At 48.5% G+C, this 21547-nt stretch overlaps 1 protein-coding gene and 1 long non-coding RNA gene across 4 annotated transcripts in view; one reads left to right on the top strand and one right to left on the bottom strand.

The window, feature by feature from the left end:
- Positions 1-1173: 1173 nt before the first annotated feature.
- Positions 1174-21547, bottom strand: part of NINJ2 (ninjurin 2) — a 45390-nt gene continuing 25016 nt past the window's right edge. Inside the window, exons 2-4 of one of the 3 annotated variants that reach the window (XM_040061653.2) lie at positions 4505-4736; positions 3065-3249; positions 1174-2206 (exon numbers count right to left, since the gene is read on the bottom strand). In XM_040061653.2, the coding sequence (XP_039917587.1) occupies positions 3086-3249; positions 4505-4736 (396 nt within the window). In that variant the 3' untranslated portion in view covers positions 1174-2206; positions 3065-3085. Of the gene's footprint in view, positions 2207-3064; positions 3250-4504; positions 4737-21547 lie in introns of those variants that run through there. The other 2 variants (XM_040061655.2, XM_040061654.2) reach the window with 2 other exon arrangements.
- Positions 6605-9039, top strand: LOC120751597 (uncharacterized). Its single transcript, XR_005700469.2, has 2 exons — positions 6605-6708; positions 7393-9039. It is a non-coding gene; the product is annotated as an uncharacterized LOC120751597 (long non-coding RNA).

Here is a 21547-nt window from a genome sequence, read left to right as displayed (position 1 = left end):
TCCTGGAGAAGAGCACAGGTGGGAGCCCAGACCTGAGCTCAGTGCTTGGCACAGGCCAGGCTAAAGGGAGGTCAGCTCTTGCACAGCAGCTGCTCATTTGCATTCCATTTTGGCCCATTTACACTTCAACTGTGCCTTCCTTGAGTATCAAAAGCTTGGCAGCAATGAGAGTCACACACAAAGGGGAAAAGGCAGCCAAGGTTGCTAATGAGTGTGATTTCACTCTAACAAGAAATTATTAATATTAAAGGAGATGGAGGGGAAGTATTGCCGTGTGCTGCCAGTCTCTTGCTTGCCTGGGGTGAGTGGCAGGAAGCTCCCTCTGCTCCTGCAGGCCTCACATGCTGCCAGACCCAATCCAGTAGCTCTCTGAAACAATGATGAAGTTAAGATTTGGTAATGGAATTCCCCTCACTTCTTTCCCAGCTGAATCTTCTCTGGTTTTCCCTCTCTTTCCAATTCGGTCATCAATGCCGATCGCTTTGCCTCTTGCTCCACGAAGCAGTGAGTCCTAGGGTTTGGGGGCTGCACGCAGATGCCACTTTTTACCTTCCCATGAACCCAGCCAGCCAGGAGTGGCTGACAGCCCTTGGCTTGTGGTTTTGCTGTGCCTACAGCTCCCTCTGCTCCCTCTAGAGTGAAGCATTTTCCTAGAGGAGGCGGGATAAGAGGCTTCCCAGAAACATCCCCCCTCTGCTGCCAGTCAGCAAAGACTGAGGACCCGGTTCAGCAGCAAACTCAGAGTCACCCCAGACCAAAGTGGAGGACAAGTCTCTGCCTGCATCACCGAGAGAACTCAGACTGTGCTCAGCTTTGCCACTTCAGGTTCTGGTAAATACATTGCTGCTGTTTTCCACCCTTCCCTTTTTGTGCAACTTTCCTTCAGCTCAAACCATCACTGTCAGCTTCAGGTGCTGAGCTGCTGCTGGCCCTGGCCTTACCTCCCCCTCCCTGGGCAGCATCACTCACGGGCTCTCAGGAAAAGCACCACGTGTGACTGTCACTAGTTTGGGGTGTAAAGGCAAATACAGAATACAAATTAAATCCGTGTCTGTTTCTAAGTGTCAGACGCTCCCAGTAGCTCCAGCAGATTGGTGTGAGGATGTTTTCATGGCATTTCTCTCTCAGGGGTGGCAAGGATATACAAAATGAGAAGTCCATACTAAACTCTGATGCTGCAGTACAGTGGAAAAACCATTTAATAATCAAAAGAGTATGTAATTATTTAAATAGGCTTACATAAGGCTATTAAAATACCATTTTTTAGCATGACAATAGATTTTAAAAATTTAGGATCGAAAATTTTTACTCTTTAATAAAAATCTTGAAGCTCATTAATTCAAAGGATTTTTTTTTTTAAAGGAAACAAATTGTTCTAATACAAGAGAATTACCAGAGCTGTCATTATAAACTAAATACATTGTAAAACATTTATTTCAGTGATAAGAATAAATCATAATGGTGATTTTTTTTAATAGAGTAATAAGCTATTCAGCTGTAATTTTTCATTGTGGCAATAAGCCTAGGCTGTGTCCTTATGTATAATGTTTCTTCATTTTCTACTAAATATTGTCAGGCTATTCTGACATCATTCTTGATAGGTCCCTGATGATGACATCAGACCACAAGAACTGTTTTCTGTCCATGTTAATATTCCAGTGCTGGAAACATCTGATTGCTTTCTTAACTACATCACATTTAATTTTAAACAACTAGGAAAACATTTGAACTGGTCCTAGCTGTCTTCATGTACACACACCATTCTATCCTAGGAAAAGTTATTTTTTAGTTTGAGAAATCCATTCCAACATTTGGGAGGTAAACTGTTAGATAGAATTACTTTAAGGGCATCAACTTATGTTTGAGACAAAATAAAGCTGGCCTTATTTATTTAGTCTACAAAGTAAATCAGTTTTCTCTACCAAATGAGCCAATATTGAATATGTGAAGCAGGCAGCTAAAATAAGAAAAGAGATTTACAGAAGTGCACTTTTTAAATGTATACCTGCTGCCATTCCTGCAGTTTTCTCTTGCAAAGTTTGCTCTAGCTTGGAAAGGCAGTGCCCCCACCCCTCAGAACTGCAAAAGCATCGCATCAGGGGCCGCTGTGCTGTGGCACACACACAGATTTGGAGTTTAGCTCGGTTGTCTGGACTCGGCTGCTGCTGAGGTCAGTGGAGACGAGGAGAGCTGCACTGCTCAGACCCTGCAGGAGGAGGAGAAACACCAGTAAGGTCACCTCAGACCCCTCTGTGAGCATGGCCAGAGAGGAGCAGTCACAGCCACTGCTGGACACCACAGCTGCCCCTGCACATCTGGGATGCTGCTCTTCAGCCCCGGCCCCTCTCTGGATCCCAAACCAGCCACGTTTTACAGAGGTTTTTGGCCTTTGCCTCCACCCTCACCATAGCAGGTGTCTGTTGAGCTTTCCTGTTAGCTGCTGCCCTGGCACGTGCATTTAAACCGTGTTTACCTTTTGCTGGCCATGTAAGCAAGAAATGTGAATTTTGCTTCTTGAGCTAAAGTGCCTTTGATTTAAGAACATGCCATTGCTGGTGTGACTTGGGAACCCAACCATTTGGATGAGCTCTTATTTACTGGGCTTCTTGGAAAAGGAGCATTAGGTGCTGAAAGCAGTCCCTGCCAAACGGCAGTGGCTGTTGTAAAGAGCTCTTCCCCCCCTGCCTTGCCCAGCACCTTCCTTTTCTTCTGCTCAGATCGTGCTGCTGTCTTGGGATTCCTCCCAGAACACACGCGATTTTCTTCCCCAGCTTTAGCTCCCATCCACAGCTGCTGTTTGTATCTAGCATGAGCTCTGCAGTCTTCCAAAAACCACTTGGTGCCCATAAATCCCAGCACCTGGGATGTTTGGTGTTCTTGCTTTGGAGACCAAGTGAGGAGAGCTCCTCCTCCTCTGGGGGAATTTGTTCAGTGGCTGCAGGTGCCCCGGAAAGGTTTTGCTAATCGGTGCAGCTTTGCCCTCTCCACCTTGCAGTGAAGTTTTTGAGAATGAGGGGGATGCCCTGCCAGGGGCTGGAAGGGATGGGAACTCGCCCTTTCTTACCTGAGTCCATTGCCCCATGAATTAATAAGGTCCAAAGTTCCTGGTAGGGTAGAGGCCAGTCTTCTGCACGCCGAAGGCTGTGATGAAGATGTTGAGGATGACTGTGATGAAGATGAGAGCTGTGGCGGCGTTGTTGAGTATATTCAGGCGGGGTTGCTTTGCAAGGTCATTCAGGTTCAAACGAGCTGCGCAGTACAGGGCAAAAAGCGAAGGGAGTTTGCAGACTGACTCCAGGTCGCCCTGCAAGCCCCCCCCGCCTGGGAAAGTTCACGGTGCCCCTGGGTGCTGAGGCCACAGAGCAGAGGGAGCAGTCACAGGAATGCTACGGGAGCCACAGCTTGCTCTGGGATGACACAGAATGGATGGAGAGAGAAAATCTCGTCTTGTTTGGATCTTTCGGCAAAATCCTTTGTTTTGCCGGGGAGGTGCCGTGGCCCCGCCATGGGTCAGCCCCAAATAGGCAAGTTACTGCTGCTCAGTGCCATGGTCCCCCAAGACTGCACAGCCACGGGGCATGGTGAGGGCAGGCTGTGGGGCACGGGGGACAAGGGCAGCAATGCTCTGCTTGCACTGGGAGGCCAGTTCCTCCCCGATGTCACCTGTGTGGTGACACAGCTGCCAGCCCTGGTACGTGATGGTCAGTGCTGGCTGATGGACACCGATCCCTTCAGACACAGCAGAGCCGGGGTCACCAGGGCTGCCTGCCCAATAAACCTTGCAAACAGCAGCCATGGTGTGGTCCCTTGTCCCCTTTCTCCTCCCAGCTGGGTCCAGCCATCAGAGATGCCACCAGGGAAAGCTGTGGGGTGTGTGACAGGGGAAGGAACACGTCACAGATTTCCCAAAACCTCCAAACTGTGTCCTCCATAAAAACCCATGTAGGATATTCAGGGAAATGCAGCATTTGCAGGTTTTTAGTACTGGGAATCTGTTGGAGACAAATATAGCAGCTCCTGTATCAGATGGAGCACTGGGCAAGCACCAGCAAACCAATGCTGGTGTTAATGCGCTGCCTGCAGGCCCCCAGGAAAACTGTGGGATCGGTTAAAGGTGAGGTAAATATAGGGAATACCTCTGCCTAAACTGTTCTGTTAGGTCCCAGACGAAGTAAGATATAAAACACAGCTAAAATGCAGTGTCTGCAAGAGCTGCATGAAGGGGCACACAAGAGCAGGGGCAGCAAGAGGCCCATCGTGGCCAAATCCCCACTCTTTCCCTGGGACGGTGGGAAAGGGAAGGAGGAGTTGTGCTCAGAGAGGTGCGAACGGAAAACGACGCACCCGCCGTTTTGAGTGACACCGACCGCCCCACCACCCCACCCAGCCCCGGATGGGCGCAGAGGGGCCTGCCCTGGGGAAAGGGGCTTCTCCCTGCCACCCCCACGCCCGGCAGCGTGCAGGGGACCCTGCCCCGCCGCCCCGCGCCGGGCCGGTGCCTTACCGGTGATGATAAGGAGAATCCCAATCATCACCTGGAAGAAGAGGGAGATGCTGATGAGCACGATGAGGGTGGCGTAGTACTGGAAGGAGGTGCCCTGCTCCAGCACAGCTTTGAGCTGGGTGACGTTGGCCATGAAGAGTGCCACGTCCAGCATGCTCTCTGCCACGCTCTTCTTGGTGGCGTAGTGGTTGATGTTCATCGGCCCGTTGATGCGGAGGTGAGGAGTCACGCCCTGGGGAGACAAACCACGCACTGCTGAACCGGCACACGCCTCTGTGTCCGGCGGATGCTCTCTGCTCGCCGGGTTTATCCACAAAGCCCGGGAAAGGGTCAAAGTCGTGTGTTCTAAACGTGTCGAGAGTAGCCAGTTTCCCCTCACGGCTGCCTCGTGGTATTTACAGGCACAAGATACTTGCTGTGATCAGGAGCTCAGCAGGGTTAAAAAAATAAGGGGTATTTTCGTGGAAAACAAGCTTGTCCAGAGTTACAATGATGTAGATTATCCGAAAGCCAGGGATTTTGCAAGGAATATTAAATTCTCTTCCTTCAGGACACGGACAAAACTCAAATGCACAGGGGATTAGAGACAGATCTTCTCTTTGGGTTGGGTGTTGTGTTTAATATCATTAGCAATGATGTGGATGAGAGGATGAGTGCACCCTCAGTTTGCAGGCAGCGCCAGGCTGGGTGGGAGTGCTCTGCAGAGGGACTGCAGGGACTGGGCTGTGTGAGGTTGAACGAGATGAAGGGCTGGGTCCTGCACCTGGGTCACAACAACTCCATGAAGCACTGCACACTTGGGAGGAGAGGCTGGAAGGCTGCCTGGCAGAAAGGGACCTGGAGATGCCTGCTGGACAAGAGCAGCAGTGTGCCCAGGTGGCCAAAAAGGCGACGGCACGCGGCCTGGATCAGGAACGGCGTGGCCAGCAGGACCGGGGCAGGGATTGAACCCCTGTACTCGGCACTGGGGAGGCTGCGCCTCAAACCCTGGGTTCAGGTTTTGTCCCTTCACAATCCAAAAAAAGACATTGAGGTGCTGGAGCAAGTCCAGAGCAGGGCGGTGGAGCTGGTGAAGGGTCTGCAGAGTGAATCGTGTGAGGAGCAGCTGAGGGAGCAGGGGGTGTTCAGCTGGCAGAAGAGGAGGCTCGGGAGGGACTGCTGCTCTCCACACCCGCTGAAGGGGGCTGTAGCCAGGTGGGGGGCAGCCTCTTCTCCCCAGTGAGAAGCAAGAGTAACAAGATGAGCTGGCCTCAAGCTGCACCAGGGGAGGTTTAGACTGGATATTAGGAAAAATCTCTCTTCAGGAAAAGGCTTGTCAGACCTGGAACAGGCTGCCCAGGGAGATGGTTGAGTCACCATCCCTGGAGGAATTCAAAAGCCAAGCAGATGTGGCTCTTAGAGACATGGATTAGTGGTGGCCTGGGCAGTATTAGATTAGTGACTGGACTGGATGTTATCTCTAACGTCCAACATGAACCATTCTATGACTCTATGACTGGCAGTGGCTGGGCTTTATACCTTCTCTGAACTATTTTTGCTGGCTTCTGTCTTACACAAGACACTAAAGCAGATGAAATAGTCCACAGGTTTGTTTCTGAAACCAGAGACAGTGTTTTTTCAAAACATCAGGCACTGAAATGCAACATGACAAGGGGTGGGATCCGTCACACCTAACCTTAATTAATCATTCAGGCAGGGGTTTTTGGCAGTGGAAAGAAATAGCTGTTTACAAAAGCCAGGTCAGCTGGTTGCCCTTAACCTAATTGCAAGGTGTAGCCAATTTGGCTGCTTTTAGCCATCCATCGTTAAGTGAGTTCACCTGTTGCTCTCTTGACCCAAGTGAGTTAAAAAAACAATAACAACAACAAAAAAGTGCATTATCATTTTCCATTCACTCAGAGCATCACAAGCTGGTATTAAACCACCGGCAAAGACAATAGTTACAAGAGTTTCAGATGTATCTGCAATAAACTGTGCTCTTCTTTCTTAAAAAGGAAGAAAAACAACACTTGCGTGTAGCAAGAGGCTTCAGCTGTGAGTAATCGGCCTCCTGTCAGCTGCAGAAAGGCCAGCAGCCTTGCCCTCAGCCCTGCCTGATGGGCTACCCTTTAAAACCAGGGCTGAGGGGTGGCCTGTGCCTCTCTGTACTCAGGAAAGGAGGAGAGCTTGCTCTGGGTGCACGCTGGATGTGCCTGCATTCAATGGTGAGTTCTGTTTTGCTCCTTTTGTACCAGATAAAGTAGAAAATGTAATCTTTCCTCCACGCTCTAGGCAGTCCCTGGGGAAGGGTCGTGGCTCGTGTGTTATGCTGTGACCTTGGCTCTCTTTGAGCAGCCCTGGGCAAGAGTGGCTCTCTTTGATTTGGGAGAGCAGGAACGAAGCCAGTGGTGCTGGGAGAGCAGTGTGTGTGGGCTGTGTCTGATGCTGAAATTGGGGCTGACTTTTGCCGGGGGTTGTGGCCCCAGTCTGGTGGTCACCCTGGTGTGAAAATGTGAGCAGGAAGGGCTGTGGGTGTTGTGAACTATGGCTCCTAACAAGGGACTCGCTTGGGGTAGGAAAGGGCTTTTGGTTTGGTTGGGGTTTTTAATCTGATAGCTCAAAGCATTTGGCTCTTGCAGTTTCTGGCAGTGGCATTGCTGTAGTTACATGGCTCCTTTGCAAAGCCTGTATTCCTTGCTGTGGGAGGTAAAAGATACTGGAAGGAGGTAAAAGTAGAAGTCTAAAGAATTGGTAAAAACTCCAAGGCTGTGTGTAGGTGTTTGAGACTGAAACACTGCAGCATGGTGCCAGGGGCAGGACAGAGGCACCTTGAGGAAAGGAGGCCGGCAAAAGGTTGTGTTCAGTGGAGGCATTTCAGAACCTATACTGAGGGACTGCTTCCCCCTTAGATGGCTTAAAAACCGGTGATCCTGCTGGAACAGAGAGGGACCAATACCATGTGCAGGGTTGGTGATTTGATCCCTCTCATCTGCTGTTTTCCTTACTCCTGGAGCACCAGCCCCCTCCTTGCAGCCGGACAAGGCTGAGCATTGATAGCTCATCTCTGTGCAATGATGAGTTAAGGGGGTGAGAACAAGGCCGCCGCACAAACAGAGCAGAGCTGCTGTTAAATGAGGGACTGGTACCAGGAGGCTGAGACATCTGCTCCTGGCTGCTTACGGGGAGAAGAATGGGGCAAGTCAGGAGCTCTTGTTGAATGAAAACACATCCTGCTTTTGAGCTGCCCTCACCTTCCTTTACCTGCAGTGTGAAATGGGGCAGAGTTGCAACGTCCTGAGCTCTGTGTCGCAGGTGATCGGGCAGTGAAAATAGACAGCTTTGATGTGGACTGTTCTCACACGGGTGAGTGTGATGGCATCCCTCAGCCACTCCTCATCAGATTTGTGCCCTAGTTCCTTTAGCCCACTCAGTTTTGTGGCCCTTCTCGTGACACACCCCAGCACATGGCATGTGACTCCTTGTGATACAAGGAAAAGTTACAGAGACCCAGGTTTTTTATGGATTTGGCCTTCAGTGCTCTGTCTAGTCCAGCAGCTAAGAATGGAAGCCTTATGTCTCAAATAAGGAGAGGCTTAAACAAAGCAGGAGTCTTCAGAGAGCTGGCACTTGGGTTAATGCTGGAGGATGGATTTGCTTGGGATGCCTGTGCCACGACGGTCACCAGCGAACCACCATGTGTGAGGTGTGGATACATGGCTGTGACACCTTTTTTTGAGCTGCCAGAATGCACACAAAGCTTTCCAAAGACCATTTCTCCTTTTGCTTTCTTTAAAGTTCAGTCCTGTAAACTCCTGCAGCTCAGGAGCTGATTCACAAGCAGCTTGGGTGTCCCTGTGGTAGGATTGCTCAGACCTCAGTGTGGGGTTATGTGGCATCACCGAGGAGATGAAATGATTCCCTTTGTGCAAACAGAGCCCGAAGTGGAGTCACAGGACATACCCGAAGGCTCTCCAAGGTGATTGATGCCATCAGGCTGGAGCTGGTGATCTTCTAGTCCCTCTGAAAGGATCCCTCTGAAAGGAGTGGTGATCATTGCTCCCCTCTCTGATGTGTCAGAGTCCAGGCTCACCTTGAAGGCGTTGCTGCAGAGCCAGCACCTTTGCTGGAGCAGCACCTTCCCAAGGGGGCTCTCTCACTGCTGCCCACGTCCGAGAGGAGGGAATTAGCACCTGACCGACTCCATCCCAGCCACGCAGCAGTGCTGGATGAGCTGGTGCTGCAGCTTTCCTGTGTCCCATTTCTGAAAGCTTTATCTCTCCCTGTGAGACAGCCTCTCTCTCTGCAAGGACTTCAGTGTGACCCAGGCAAATCCCTTTCCTTTTTCTCTTGTGTAAACGTGGCACAGCAACACAGATCCCCTCAGGGGCCGGGTGAGGCACCCATCTATGTTTTCTAAGGCAGAGGCTTAATTCTCACTCGAAAGTGTGCACATGCATACAGATATTTGACTCCCACTTCTATTTTTAATTTTTGTCAGAACTCTTATGGAAAGAAGGATCAATATTACTGCAAAAAAAGAATATATTATATATATATTTTTTTTTTCTTTCTTTCTTTTTTTCAACTTGTTCTCTGGTTTTGCTGTAGGGAGCTCTCAGGTCCCCAGGCCTGTGAAACCAGGCTCTGGTACCAGAGGGTATGCTAAGCTCCACAGCTCACTGAAAATACCTGAAAAATTTCCACTAAAATTAGTTTTCAAGAGAAATTCTTTGGGGTTCTCATGCATTTATTTTTTTTTTACAAGAAATGTAAAAAAATACACAAGAAATAGCTACTCTCTTCTGTAAACTTTTGGAGGAGCTTCATCTAAATATTTCTTTAAAAGCTGGCAGATATTGGGGCAAAGGGGAGCAAAAACCTTTTCTAAATTTTCTTGGACAATTTCTACAAAACCTGCAGTTTTGTCACATTTTCCAGATTAAGGGGAAGAAGAATTCGAGAGCAGATCTAATTGCACCCTCTGTGTAGTTTATGGGTTTTGTGACCCTATCCCCAGGGAAGAAGAGCCCGAAAGAGGCAGTGGAGCAGCATGAGGCCCCCGAGAATGAGGATGATGATCCTTATGGGAGCACTGTCTCTGAGCAGAGCTGTATCCTCGGCCATTCCTTCCAAGGGAAACGCTGGAGAATGCCAAAGAAAACAGACACAAATGTAGGCCACGGGCTCAGAGGGGTGAGTGCAGAGACAGCACCACGGGGATCCCTGCCCTGAGCAGCCACACGCAGCATCAGGCACAGGGAAAACCCGGGGAACGCTTCCCCAGCGTCGGCCAGTCAGCAGCTGCAGAAACACTTTGTGAGCGTTGGCTGGCAGAGGTGGGAGCACACGGACAGTCAGCATCCCCTTGCAGGACAGGGCAGGAGCACGGGCATCTCTGCTGCTGTGGGCAGAGAGCAGAGGGATCAATCCGAGCCTGGCCCTCAGTCAATGCTTCTGCTTCTAAGGGCGTGGTTGTTAGCTGCTCCCCTCCACCGGGGCAGCTCACCCCTGCAGCTCCTGGCCACTTCCCCTGGGGTGAAGGGAGCAAATTTGAACTTTTTTGGCCTCCCTGCCCAGGCACAGAGAGCGGTGGTGAGCAGAGCCCTGCTCACCTGGTGGGTTGGGATTCCCTTGCAGAGTTTTGAGTGGCAGCTCGTGGCTGAGGAGGCAGGTCTGTGCACAGCCCCACGTGTGCAAGAGAAGGGGCGCTTTGGCCAATACTGGCTATATTGTGAGCTTGCTGAGGCAGAGGCTGTTCTTCTCCAGTTTGGCACAACAGCAACTCTCCTGGCAGCTTTGCATAAACAGAAGTAACGCAGTAAACCTCATTGTGGGTACTGCAGGTGGAAGGAAAGCTGAGTGCTCCCTCCTCAGCCTCTGTGGAGGCTCTTGGCTGGTCCCGTCATGCTCAGGGTTTTTTCCTTTTAATACAGCCATCTGTTCTGGTCACCAGGGGCCCTGCTCAGAGCCAAGTGTTGTGTTGCCTTCAGTTCATATTGCATAAATCCCAGAAAATAAATCAGAGCTGCTTTCCTAGTATCTCTCCCCATGTATCATGGTCCTGATGGAGATCTGTCTCTGAGGTGTCCTCACACTTCTGTGACGGGTCACTGCTGAGCTCAGCAGAGAACCCATTGACACTGTTTGGATGTGAGCTCTCCACCCAAAAAGTGACCTCCAGCAGCTGGGAGCCAGTGCCCCTTCAGAAGCAGAAGCCTAGGCAAGCGGCAGGCACAGGCTCTGCGGACTGGGCGAGCGCCGTCCGTGTTCTGTGGTCTGCCAAACCTGGTCTTTCTGTTTGCTTTGTCTGCCCCGTTTCAGCTCGTACCTGCAAGCCAGGTGCAGCGTTTAGGACCCTCATCCCTGAGCCCAGGGGTGCCAAAGGAGAGCGGCTCTGTCACTGGGGGGTGAAGGAGCCGCGGGGTGAGGCTGCCAGCACGGCCTGTCCATTTCCCGGCTGGGAGGGACCGCAGCGCTCTGCTCTCGCTGGGCTGCGGGAACAGAGCGGGATGGATGCTGACAGCAAGGCCAGCCCTGCCCGGGGCTGCAGGGGAGGCGATGGGCACTCCTGGCACTCCCGGCAGTGCCCTGGGGAGGCGATGGGCACTCCTGGCACAGCCCCGGCAGTGCCCTGGGGAGGCGATGGGCACTCCTGGCACTCCCGGCAGTGCCCTGGGGAGGCGATGGGCACTCCTGGCACGGCCCCGGCAGTGCCCTGGGGAGGCGATGGGCACTCCTGGCACGGCCCCGGCAGTGCCCTGGGGAGGCGATGGGCACTCCTGGCACGGCCCCGGCAGTGCCCTGGGGAGGCGATGGGCACTCCTGGCACAGCCCCGGCAGTGCCCTGGGGAGGCGATGGGCACTCCTGGCACTCCCGGCAGTGCCCTGGGGAGGCGATGGGCACTCCTGGCACTCCCGGCACGGCCCCGGGCTCTCTCCCGTGCCCCGCGGCGCCCGCAGCTGCAGGGACCTGCCTGTCGCATCGTGTGCCCGCTCCGCTCTTCAGCTCCGCCGTTCCGCGTTCTCCTCATCTCTTATTCATCCCGCACACCCTCTCTGCCCGTCTGCATCTTCCGTTCAGCTGCTCCTGCCTTCCTGTTCTCTCCCTTCCCGTTCCCTTCTCGCCCTGTGCCTTTTACCTCGCCTGTCCTTCACGCCTTTCCCTCTCGAGCCCCGCTGCCTCACGCACCCCCAGCCTGGGCTCTGTCTCCCCGCTGCTCTGCCCCTCTGGCACCCCGTGCTGCTGCCTGGCAAGTTGCTCGAATCTGCTCGCTCTGACGCCACTCAAGGCTTCCGATGCTACAGGGCAACATAAATTATGTATCGCTCAAATAACTGTCTCACCAAATCTATATTAAACTCCCTCGTTAAGTATATTTATGATACCGAATTGGAGGGATCCAGGAATCGACTGGCAGGCTGCAGGGCTGAGCTGGAATACGAGATCATTTTTCTTTTCCAGGTAGCTGGGATGAGGGCAAGGCGGGAAGGGTGGTGGCAGCGCTGGAGGAGCCTCCATCCATAGGTTAGGAGCAGTTTGTGAGTTTGGGGCTCGAGAGCTGCTTGGCACGGTCAATGACAACGTGCTGATGTGTGATCTCCAATTGCTGAACAGAAACAATTGGGTGGGGGGACAGCTCTCCGAATATATGGAATTGGGAGTGCACTCAAAAGGATTAGTGGGAACAATTATTTCCAAAGTCAGGATATAGAAGCTGCAGCCTATTCAAGTCACTAGTGTTTTATACCAGTGTTTTGGGGAGGAGAAAAAAAGAAAAGGGGGCAGGGGAAGGCTAAAAACAGCTTTAGAAGAAAAAATTCAAAGTAGGTTAGCAGAGAAAATGAGTTTATAAAAAATGGAAGAGCAGCCGGGAGGCACAACAGTAACTACTGCATTGTGCTTACAAAGCTAAACATGTTAAGATGACTAAATCCCCTAGCTGGATGGCTTATGGCCTGAAATATTAAGAAAAGCTGGGTCTGATTGCAGGCTGCTGCCAGATCCAAAGAGCAAATGTGTTCATATAAATCATTTTAATACAAAACATTCATAAAGTGAGGTCCTAAAACTGAACTGTTTCCAAGTCTAAGCATGTTTGTATCCAATGTTGAGGGGTCAGGTTGATTTCCAAAACTGAGAGAACATAGTAACAGCTGCACTGGATCAGAGCAGAGGTCCAGTTCCCCTCTGACTGTGGTTTGTAGCAGATGTTTGAGGAGGGGAAGAGTAAAATCTTAGAATGGGACAGGCATATAGCAATGCTCCCTTGTGACCTGTAACTCTGTATTTAGAGGTGCTGCAGCCCTGGCCTGATGCTGCTTTTCATGTGAGGTAGCCCAAGGTTGATTTGTCATTTGCCGTGTGGCTCAGGGCATCCTTGTTGCTCTCCCTGGATTTTAGTTTTCCCTATCTGAGAATTAACACGAATCCTCCTGTGGGTGATGTGTAGGAGGGGAGAGAGCTCCTGTAGAAGTGCAGCGTGTTCCTGTGTTCTGAACATAATCCACCTGGGCTGAATTTGTGCTGCAGGGAAGCTGATGAAATCAGGTAGATGATTTTCTCATTCCCAGGGTGGTTCACATCTCGCAGCATTTCCCTCACTCTGAGACACTGGAGCTCAGGTTCATCTGCACATTTTGAACTTCACATGCCCCTGGCCACCCTTTGGCGCTCTCCACAGCGAGGAAGCTGTGTGAATCCATGTGGAAAGAGGGAAGAGCGTGACTGAGGGTTTTTGGCAGAGCTGATGGCACTGCACCCATGGGCAGTGCGACTCGGGGGTTCTGGTCTCTCCTGTGCCACACACACCACGGGCCATGGGCACAGATTCCGACACAGAGAGGGGCCTCCACTCCTCCTTGGGTATTCTCAGAAGGTGACTAAGGAGAGGGAGCTCATCTGTGCAAAGCAGCTCTTGAACGTGTAAGTGGTAGCTCTGTAAGGTCTGCCAGTCTGCTGGGAAACCTTTGCAGGGTCAGAGTCACAAAGCAATGGAAATCACTCCATGGAATGCCTTAGAGGCCTTGAGGTGTTCCCTTCTAAGCAGCTGGGGTCGAGCTGTTGTCCCTCTGAGCCTGTAAGGAGTTGAAGTGGTCAGTTCAGTGGCTCTCTGCTCCCCTCACCTCTCAGCAAGAATTTCCCCTGCAGTTCAGGTCGAGAAGGAGTTACCACAGTTGCAGAGGCAGGGGATATGACCCACAAGGGGGGGGAAATGCTTCTATTTTCAGAATCAAGTGGCACCCAGGCACCTCATCACATCTTGTGTGTGTCCTGTTATGGCAGGCACAGACTTGCTTAAGAGCATGCAGGCAGCCTGCAGCAGAAGTAGCCCAGAATGTGATCCAGTTTTCTGACATGCAGCATCACCTCCCTTCCTTCACACTGCATCTTCCTGAGCCCCTGCTCACTGCTGCAACCAAAAACTCCCCCACTCTGCCTCTTCCTTTCCAGTTTTCCTCTTTCATTGGTACATTCAGTGTCTTTTGTTTGGGGGGACGCAGATGTTGTTTAGGGGATGATCGTGCACAGGAAATGTTCAGGTTTCTCTGCAGTCTTGCTGCTCTTAACTGAAGTTACGTGACTCTGAACCAACAGGAAAATCCAGGTGGGGTTTTGTGCCAGATGGGGGTTTGTGCCAGAACCTGTATTTTTGGCCATATGAGACAGAAACCTGAAGCAGACAAAACCTTAAGATGGAATTACCTCACATCAAAAGGCACACACAAAAAAAGAAAAAGGCTTTTAGCTTGTAAAACTGATGTGAGAATAGACTATGAAGCTTAAAAAAAAAAAGGCAAGTGGGGGAGAGGGGGAATAATTTAATTAGATAAATGGTTGGATGAGGCATATTAACTGTTAACTTGCTCACCAAGGGAGCCCTTTTTAGTTCAGAGCAAAGGAAAGACTCAAACCCCTGGATGCAGAAGGAAAATCTGAAATTAGCGGATCCGGTGCAGTGTTGCTTTATAAGAGTTTCATAATTTGAACGCTGGGCCAAGGCCCTACCTTAGGATACAGTACAGTAAAGCTCATGGGGGAGGTTTGAGGTGGTGATAGAATGGAAGGTTTTCCTTGGTAATTAAAAATATTAAGTTTGGCTTCCCATTGTCCTCCTGGAGTTCTTTCAAGGGTGGGGTCATTCTGTTGTTTGGGTTTATAGCTTGCTCTGTTGACAGAAGGATTCATAGAATGAGATTGTTTTTGCTTTTTCTTCCCATCCTCCAGTGCAGCCTGGCAGTGCTGTAAGAGTTATGCATGTTAAGTTCAGGGCAGTGATTTAATGGGTTATAAAAATGGCCATTGGTAGATCAGTACTTTAAACATAAATTGTGAATGACTGTTGGGCAGAGACCAGAAGTGAAACAGCTGGTGGGCAGAAATATCTCCCACTTTGGAAAAATGGTACTGGGACTTCCCTCTCTAACTTCCACTGGGTTCCGTGGAAGTTAAACTATTAAAACATTTATCTTTGTCCATCTCAGCTGAAGTTCACAATGCTAAATTAAATTATACTCCAAAAGTGTGGCCCTGAAAGCATCACCATTAAGATACTTTGTTATCCTGCATCTCTGCTAATAGACTAATGATTTTTTTTTCCAGTGGATTATGGATTTGGACATAACTATGACTAAAAAGGGTTATATACCTTCTAGACAGGCATTCTCGGTTGGGAGGTATTGCAGCAGTGCACTGGATAATTTGGAAACTTCTCTGAGCAGCTGCACAGCAGGATTGAAGTCTAAGGGCAAAGAGTTCAGAAATCAGCATTCTTTGGTCTTCAAAGATGGCAATGTAAGTTATTTAACTTAGTGCTGGAAGTATCCATAAGTAAAAGTAGTGCAGCAGGTGTCTCTCTCTCTTGTTTTTCTTCCATTGTCTGTTAAATTTTACTTTTGTTTTAATTTTATGCTTTTGTATTGCATTTTAAATAATACACAAGGTGCTGGCTGGAAGGTAACAGGGAATGGTGTTTACAACAAATCTTGGGAGAGGAACTGTAAAAAGAGCTACTTCAGAAGATTGTCATGCATGTAAATCTGGCCCTTATTAAATGTGATATATTTTTAATGGTTATTGTAGCCCTAGATAATGTTCTTTTCAATAGTGGATGCAAACAATGTGACATACATTCTTCCCTAAAATTTCTCCTCAGATAAAACCGTCTCTCTTGCTTTAACACCGCATGTCCTGAATGTCAATTTTAGCCCCCTGAAATCTTCAATTTTTCTTTCCTGCACTGCTGGGAGGTCACTGCAGTAGGGCTTGGAGAGGTTTTATGTTTTGGGCTCAGATTCTCATGCAGCTGATGCTGTGGCTGTTCAGCTTTATGCAAAAGGAACATTAAAGATCAGATTAGAGGGTGATTTAGAAATAAAACTGGCCTTAACCTAAATTCTGTGCGACCTCACTTGCTGATAGCACACGGAATGCAAGCAAACATAAACTTCACTCTGTTTCAGTTCTCAAAGCAATGATTTAGAGCAATTGTGCTGTGAAAGAAGTGTCCCCATAAAGCCTTAAATGGTGAAGGTGTGCTTGTCCCAGGTCTGGCAGGAAAAGGAGCTTACACCATCACTTTCTACCCCAGGTCACAGACAAAAGGGCTTTTAGGGTGCCACATCTCAAAATTAGATTGTTTCAGTGAGCCAGGAAATGGAGTTTGGTGCTTCTAGAAGTGTGGAGGGCCTTCTAGGTTTTGAATAGAAATGAGTTAGTGAGCAATCCTGGGTTACCAAGAAAGCTCATGTGGCTGAAGCTGTGCCTGTGAGATGCTCTGCAAGCAGCAGAAGTGTGGGGAGGAAGGTGGGGTGGCTGGCTCCTGGTTCCTGCCAGGGGAGCCAGGCTGTCCTGGATGGGTTTGTCCCTGAGCACAGCAGCAGGACATCAGACCCTGCCGCTGTTACCCATCCAGCACGCCTCACCTGTGAAAGCAATAACTGATTTATAAATCTCCCACTGCAAAACTACCAGTGGTCTCTCCTAAGCATTAGGCTAAATGTGATCCCTTTAATGAGCCTAACAGGGCTGGAACTTCTGGTACAACCAGAGGGACCTTGTTCAGGCAACAGCGCAGGAAAATACTGCTCTCTGAACAATTATACTGTCTGAGGCCTTACTAGTCACTTGGAAGGAGGTGGATGAAGTGAACTCCCAGCTTCATTATGCTGACATTTGTGAAGTGTCACAGGAAGTGCTTTGCATGGGGGAAGCCAAAGCAACATTTAAGCAAATGGCTGTGGAATGGCCTTTTGCCTGCAGCTCCTTGGAGACAGGGACGGGTTTGATGTGTGCCTGACTCCGTGGGCAGCTGAGCCCCTGCTGAAAGCTGTGGGGGAGAGAGATGCACTGGAGCTGGAAGTGAGTGGGCAGCCCTGGGGTGTGGCTGGCTGTCCAAGGGTGCTGATTAATAACCCCTATTGGCTCTGGATTTGGCACGCTTTCAGCATTTGTGTGGATTTGAGGCAATCTTCTCTAGTGTAATTAATTAAGATTAATTTAATTAGACTGTAAAAATAAATTAAGTGAATCAGAGCCCAGTTCAGCTGAAGCTGTGCTTGCTTTGACAACCAAAACAATGCCTTTGAATCAGTTTCCTTGAATTAATCTCAAACTAGGAGTTTCCCTGTTCGGTATCCTTGCTGACAACAGAATTGTCTTCAGGAGGAAGAATGTTACATCACCACATTGGAGGGGAAAAAATCCCCCCCCCAAACCACATGCACACAGCACCCTGAGATAAGATAAACCTAGAACTGCCCTGGGTTATTGGACACACCTGGTGGTTGTGAGATTAGTTAGTGATGTCTGAGATTACAGCAGTGACTGTGGATGCCCAAATAGAATGAAATTGTCACTGCTGACAAGGTAAGAGAGCTCAGATGAACATCCAGATCTGTCACATCGCTCAGATGTGTCACATCTTAACGTGGACAGTGAGATGGAACATTCCAACCGTGGCCAGGAAAGAATTCAGGAGTGGTCATTGTCTCTGGCTGTGCTGTCAGCTCCACTCCTGCTGCTGATATGGCACCTGCACCTCTGAATTTGTATTCTCTTATCACTGACGCACTGGAGGGTTTGGCAGGTGATTCATGTACCCTGGTTCACAATTCATCCTGGGTGAAGTTTGCAGAAAAACCTATTATCTTTGGTGTCATGTACGTGTGAAAGAAACACAACCCATGACGAGATTCTTTCCTAGCAGTTTTCCTCAGTGTGGCCTACAGACTTCTGCCTGGGAAATTGGAATGGGGATTTTGTTCTGGCAGTTTATGCACCATCCTATCACTTCTCTCCGTGTAGTTTATTCAGGTTATGGATTAACTAAAAAAATCATTTAGTGACCCCTTGGTATAACAAGACATCAGTTGTTATATTTACCTAAAAACCCATATGAACTGATTTTTGTGGTGGTTTTTTTTGTTTTGTTTTGTTTTGGGTTTTTTTTTTTTTTTTTTTTTTTTTTTTTTGGCGAGGGGGAAGTGTATCCAGGGCAGAAAATCCCAGCAGCTTCTTCCCTTTCAAACAGTTTTTTGATGAAAGAGCCATGCAGTGCCAGAACAGCTGATGGCTTTGAAATGGCAGCAGGAGCTGTGCTGGAGCATCCTCTGTACTTAGACACCCCAGTAAGAGCCACAGGCCTCTCTGAGGAGACAGGAAGGCCCATGTGTCAAAACTCCATTTCTGGAGCTTGCATCCTTCATGCCAGGAGATGGTCAGAGCATTGGCACCACTGTCCTGCTCTAACCCTCGAGCTGCTGCAGGATTTATCCATGGCGGCTCAGGGCCCAGCCAGACTCCACTGGCATTAATGGAACGTGTAATTGATTTGTGGAGTAAAGATGCATCCCACAGCCTTGTGAGGAGGAAAGGTCTGCTCCCTTAGCGAGGGAGGAGGCCGATGCCGATAGTCCTGGAGCAGCTCGGAATAAGCAGCTGCTTTCCCAGGCTGGCTTACGCTGCTGCTGTGCGTGTTTACCCTCACAGGACAAACGAAGAAGAGGTGTATTTATTGACGGGGTAAACAGGTCCACTTCTCTGCCCAGAAACCAGTTTGGTTAGTCAGCTGGGTGTTGACAGGAGAGGGAAGGAAATCATTACGAGAGACTGCGTAGTAGGCACGATAATGAGCCATGTGGTTGGTACCAAACAATAGAGGCTTGTGTGGAGCCCAGGGAATGCAGAGATAATTTTACCTCTCCAAACAGGAGGGCATCAAGCTGCGCTTCTCTGCCTGGGAAGTAGGTCAAGAGGAAGTGCACTTTCAATTCATGTTCATCTCATAATTATTTCACGTACTCAAGAACGGTATTTCTGTCAAGGGGAGGCTGCCTCTGTGGGCAGTCTCACGGAAGAGCAATCCTCCCCTCAGAGCAGCAGCGTGCACATTGGAAGCTTTCAGCAGCAGCATGCATCAGCACTGCCTTCCACAGGAGCTGTCCCTGCGCTTGCGCTGTCAGTGCTGCCCTTGCCGAGCCTCCCGGTGACCCCGGCAGCCCCAGCAGTGGGGTGGGGCCGGGGGTGAGCCCGGCACCGCTTTCCACTTGCAAGTCCAGTGGGACTCAGTGGAGATGAGATTGCTGCTGCTAAAGCAGGCAGGCACCCTCGGAGCTCCCGGGGCCCAACCCTGTGCGCAGAACTCGGCCAAGCGTGGAGATGCCTCAAGTTCCTCGGGGTCATATCACTGAGGTGTTAAATGGGTGGAGTCTCCAAAAGCACTCTGAGCAACCTACTGCAATGTTTGACCACCATCGGAGAGTTTCTTTTTCCTTAGAGATTTCAAAGGTGTGTTTTAGAGATGGATGTCAAAGGTTAAGTCAGGATAAATCTATATTAGACTGGGTAGAAAACAAGTGTTTTAGGGTCAGCCACACTGCCTGCTCTGGTTCCTTGATTTATAAGTACCAATACATATACCTTGCATTGATATATCTACATCTCTCTACCTCTAGATTTATATTTCTGAAGTAGAAGACAGTCTTTCCCAGAAAAAAAGTCAAACAGTAAAGTAAAATGATGTTCAAAGTAATTCTTCCCATAATTTGAAGGAATGTGTAAAGGAACACTGGGTAGAAAACAAAACAGCTAAGCTTAGAGAATTATGACAACGTGATGACTCTAATTTAGCATTCAGCTGTAGAGAAGTGTAAATGTGAGATTAAATACAGCCACTCCAATTTAACAAATCTTCTGTTGTTTGCTGAAAAGCAATAGACATAGGATGGGAGATGCTGCTGTTAAAAAGACTTTTCTTTCAAGCTCCAGAGTATAATCTCCACATATGCCAGTCACTAAGGTTTCCTTGAAAAAGTGACCTAATTTTTAAAAAAGAATTGCCAATAGCACAGAAATCCAAATCTGCTGCACCAAATTGTGTATGTTGCAGGTCTCTTCCTGTAGTAAAATATTTAGGAGCTAGTTCTATTCTCTGCCCCAGTTAAACCTTTTCTTTTCCTCCCCCATAAAACTTTTTTGGTTTCACCATAACTGAGAAATAGTTGCATTATCATTTCATCATCATGTTTCCAGATAACTAAATTGAACTCCAGTGCAGGTAGGACTATGTGGGTGTTATTTTAGTCTGGAAAGAGATTTAAAACTTTAAAATGAGCTAAGAAGGGAGGCTGGGGTTGATGGAAAACAATCAAGTTTTTTATTCCTGCACTGGAATTACTTCTCCTGTTGCATTATACATGAAACACAAACCTCAGCCCCTGCATCAGTTATATGGCCTGAAGTAACAGCAGCACGCCTGGGATGAAGAAATCTTTTCCTCAGGTTGACAATTGTCATTTTCCACCTGACAGATCCATGTTTACTGCACACCCCAAACCCTCGATTCCCTCTGCTGTGTTTCTAATTTTTTTCCTAGCTACTAGCCATTTTTACCTGGTTGGTGCACTATTTTATTTCCCCAAAAATTGTCGCACTAAAATCAAGTAAATAGCTATAATGTCGGAGCAAAATTTCTATAATGTTTATTTGGAAGACTAATTTTCCCAAAAATTCTCTTCCTTTCTTCCTCTTCCCTCATGCTATTGCAGACAATTTAATTTAAGGAGGGAAAAAAAAAAAAAAAAACCAAACAAAAAATCCACACCACCCAGAAACAAAACCAGAAAAGACCTTTAGGAGTTCTGCTTATGCATAGCTGATGCTTCTTTTGTTGTGTGTTTTCATGCTTGCCCAAAAAAAAAAAAAAAATCTACCAAGAAGTAGCTTTATATTCCTACCACATTTTTGCTTAATCAGTGTTCAGTTGTAATCAAGACTCTAATTTCATAATCATTAGCACTTTCAGTTCTGGTAAACTCCTGCATCATCACGTACACTTGTCCTTTGCTTCCTTATAATTCTCAAAGCCAAATTCCTGTAACAGGAAGGAGGAGCATCAATGGGGCAACTCCATTTATCTGTTCTCAGCTTTTTTGGGGGCACTACCTATTTTCCATCTTTCACCAAGGTACTCCTAAAAATCTGGGAAGCTAATGCCATGCCTGAGTATTTTCCCTCAGGACTCCCAAGTGCAACACAGCTGGACTAACAGTGCATTTAATTATCACTGCTGCTAATAAAGCGCAAGATTCTGGAAAGTTTAATAGGAACGAGTAAGTAAGTACTTGGTATGTTAGTGCTTATTTAAACTTCTAGACTTTTAATCTCATTTTCCTAGTAGCCTCTCTTTTCTTTGGTAATAATGCCTAAAACATATTTCCAATAACTTTCAAACTGAGTAGAGCTGGTTAATTCCTAGAAAAGAGACTGCCTGTGCAAGCTTAGTAATTCCTGGTAATGACTGTAATTAGACTAAATGAGAACAGGACCTGAAACTTAGTCCAGCATATTCTGAAAAGATACTGAAAATAATCTCATTTTTCTTGTTAGGATGTTACATGAAGAACTTTCCATCTTCTACCTTGTCTAAGGGAAGACACAAAATTTACTTTCTAGTCAGTTTTCTACATCTCTGTCTAGTCTTGTGCCTTATGCTCCCCATGGCCATTTCACAAAGCAACCAAGAAAATGATGAATGGATGCGCTTGGGAAAAGAAGCTTTCATTGTG

Source organism: Hirundo rustica, chromosome 4, assembly GCF_015227805.2.
Source record: "Hirundo rustica isolate bHirRus1 chromosome 4, bHirRus1.pri.v3, whole genome shotgun sequence".
NCBI lineage: Eukaryota > Metazoa > Chordata > Aves > Passeriformes > Hirundinidae > Hirundo > Hirundo rustica.
The sequence above is the reverse complement of the archived record's forward strand: the minus strand, read 5'-3'. Positions and strand labels throughout refer to the sequence as shown.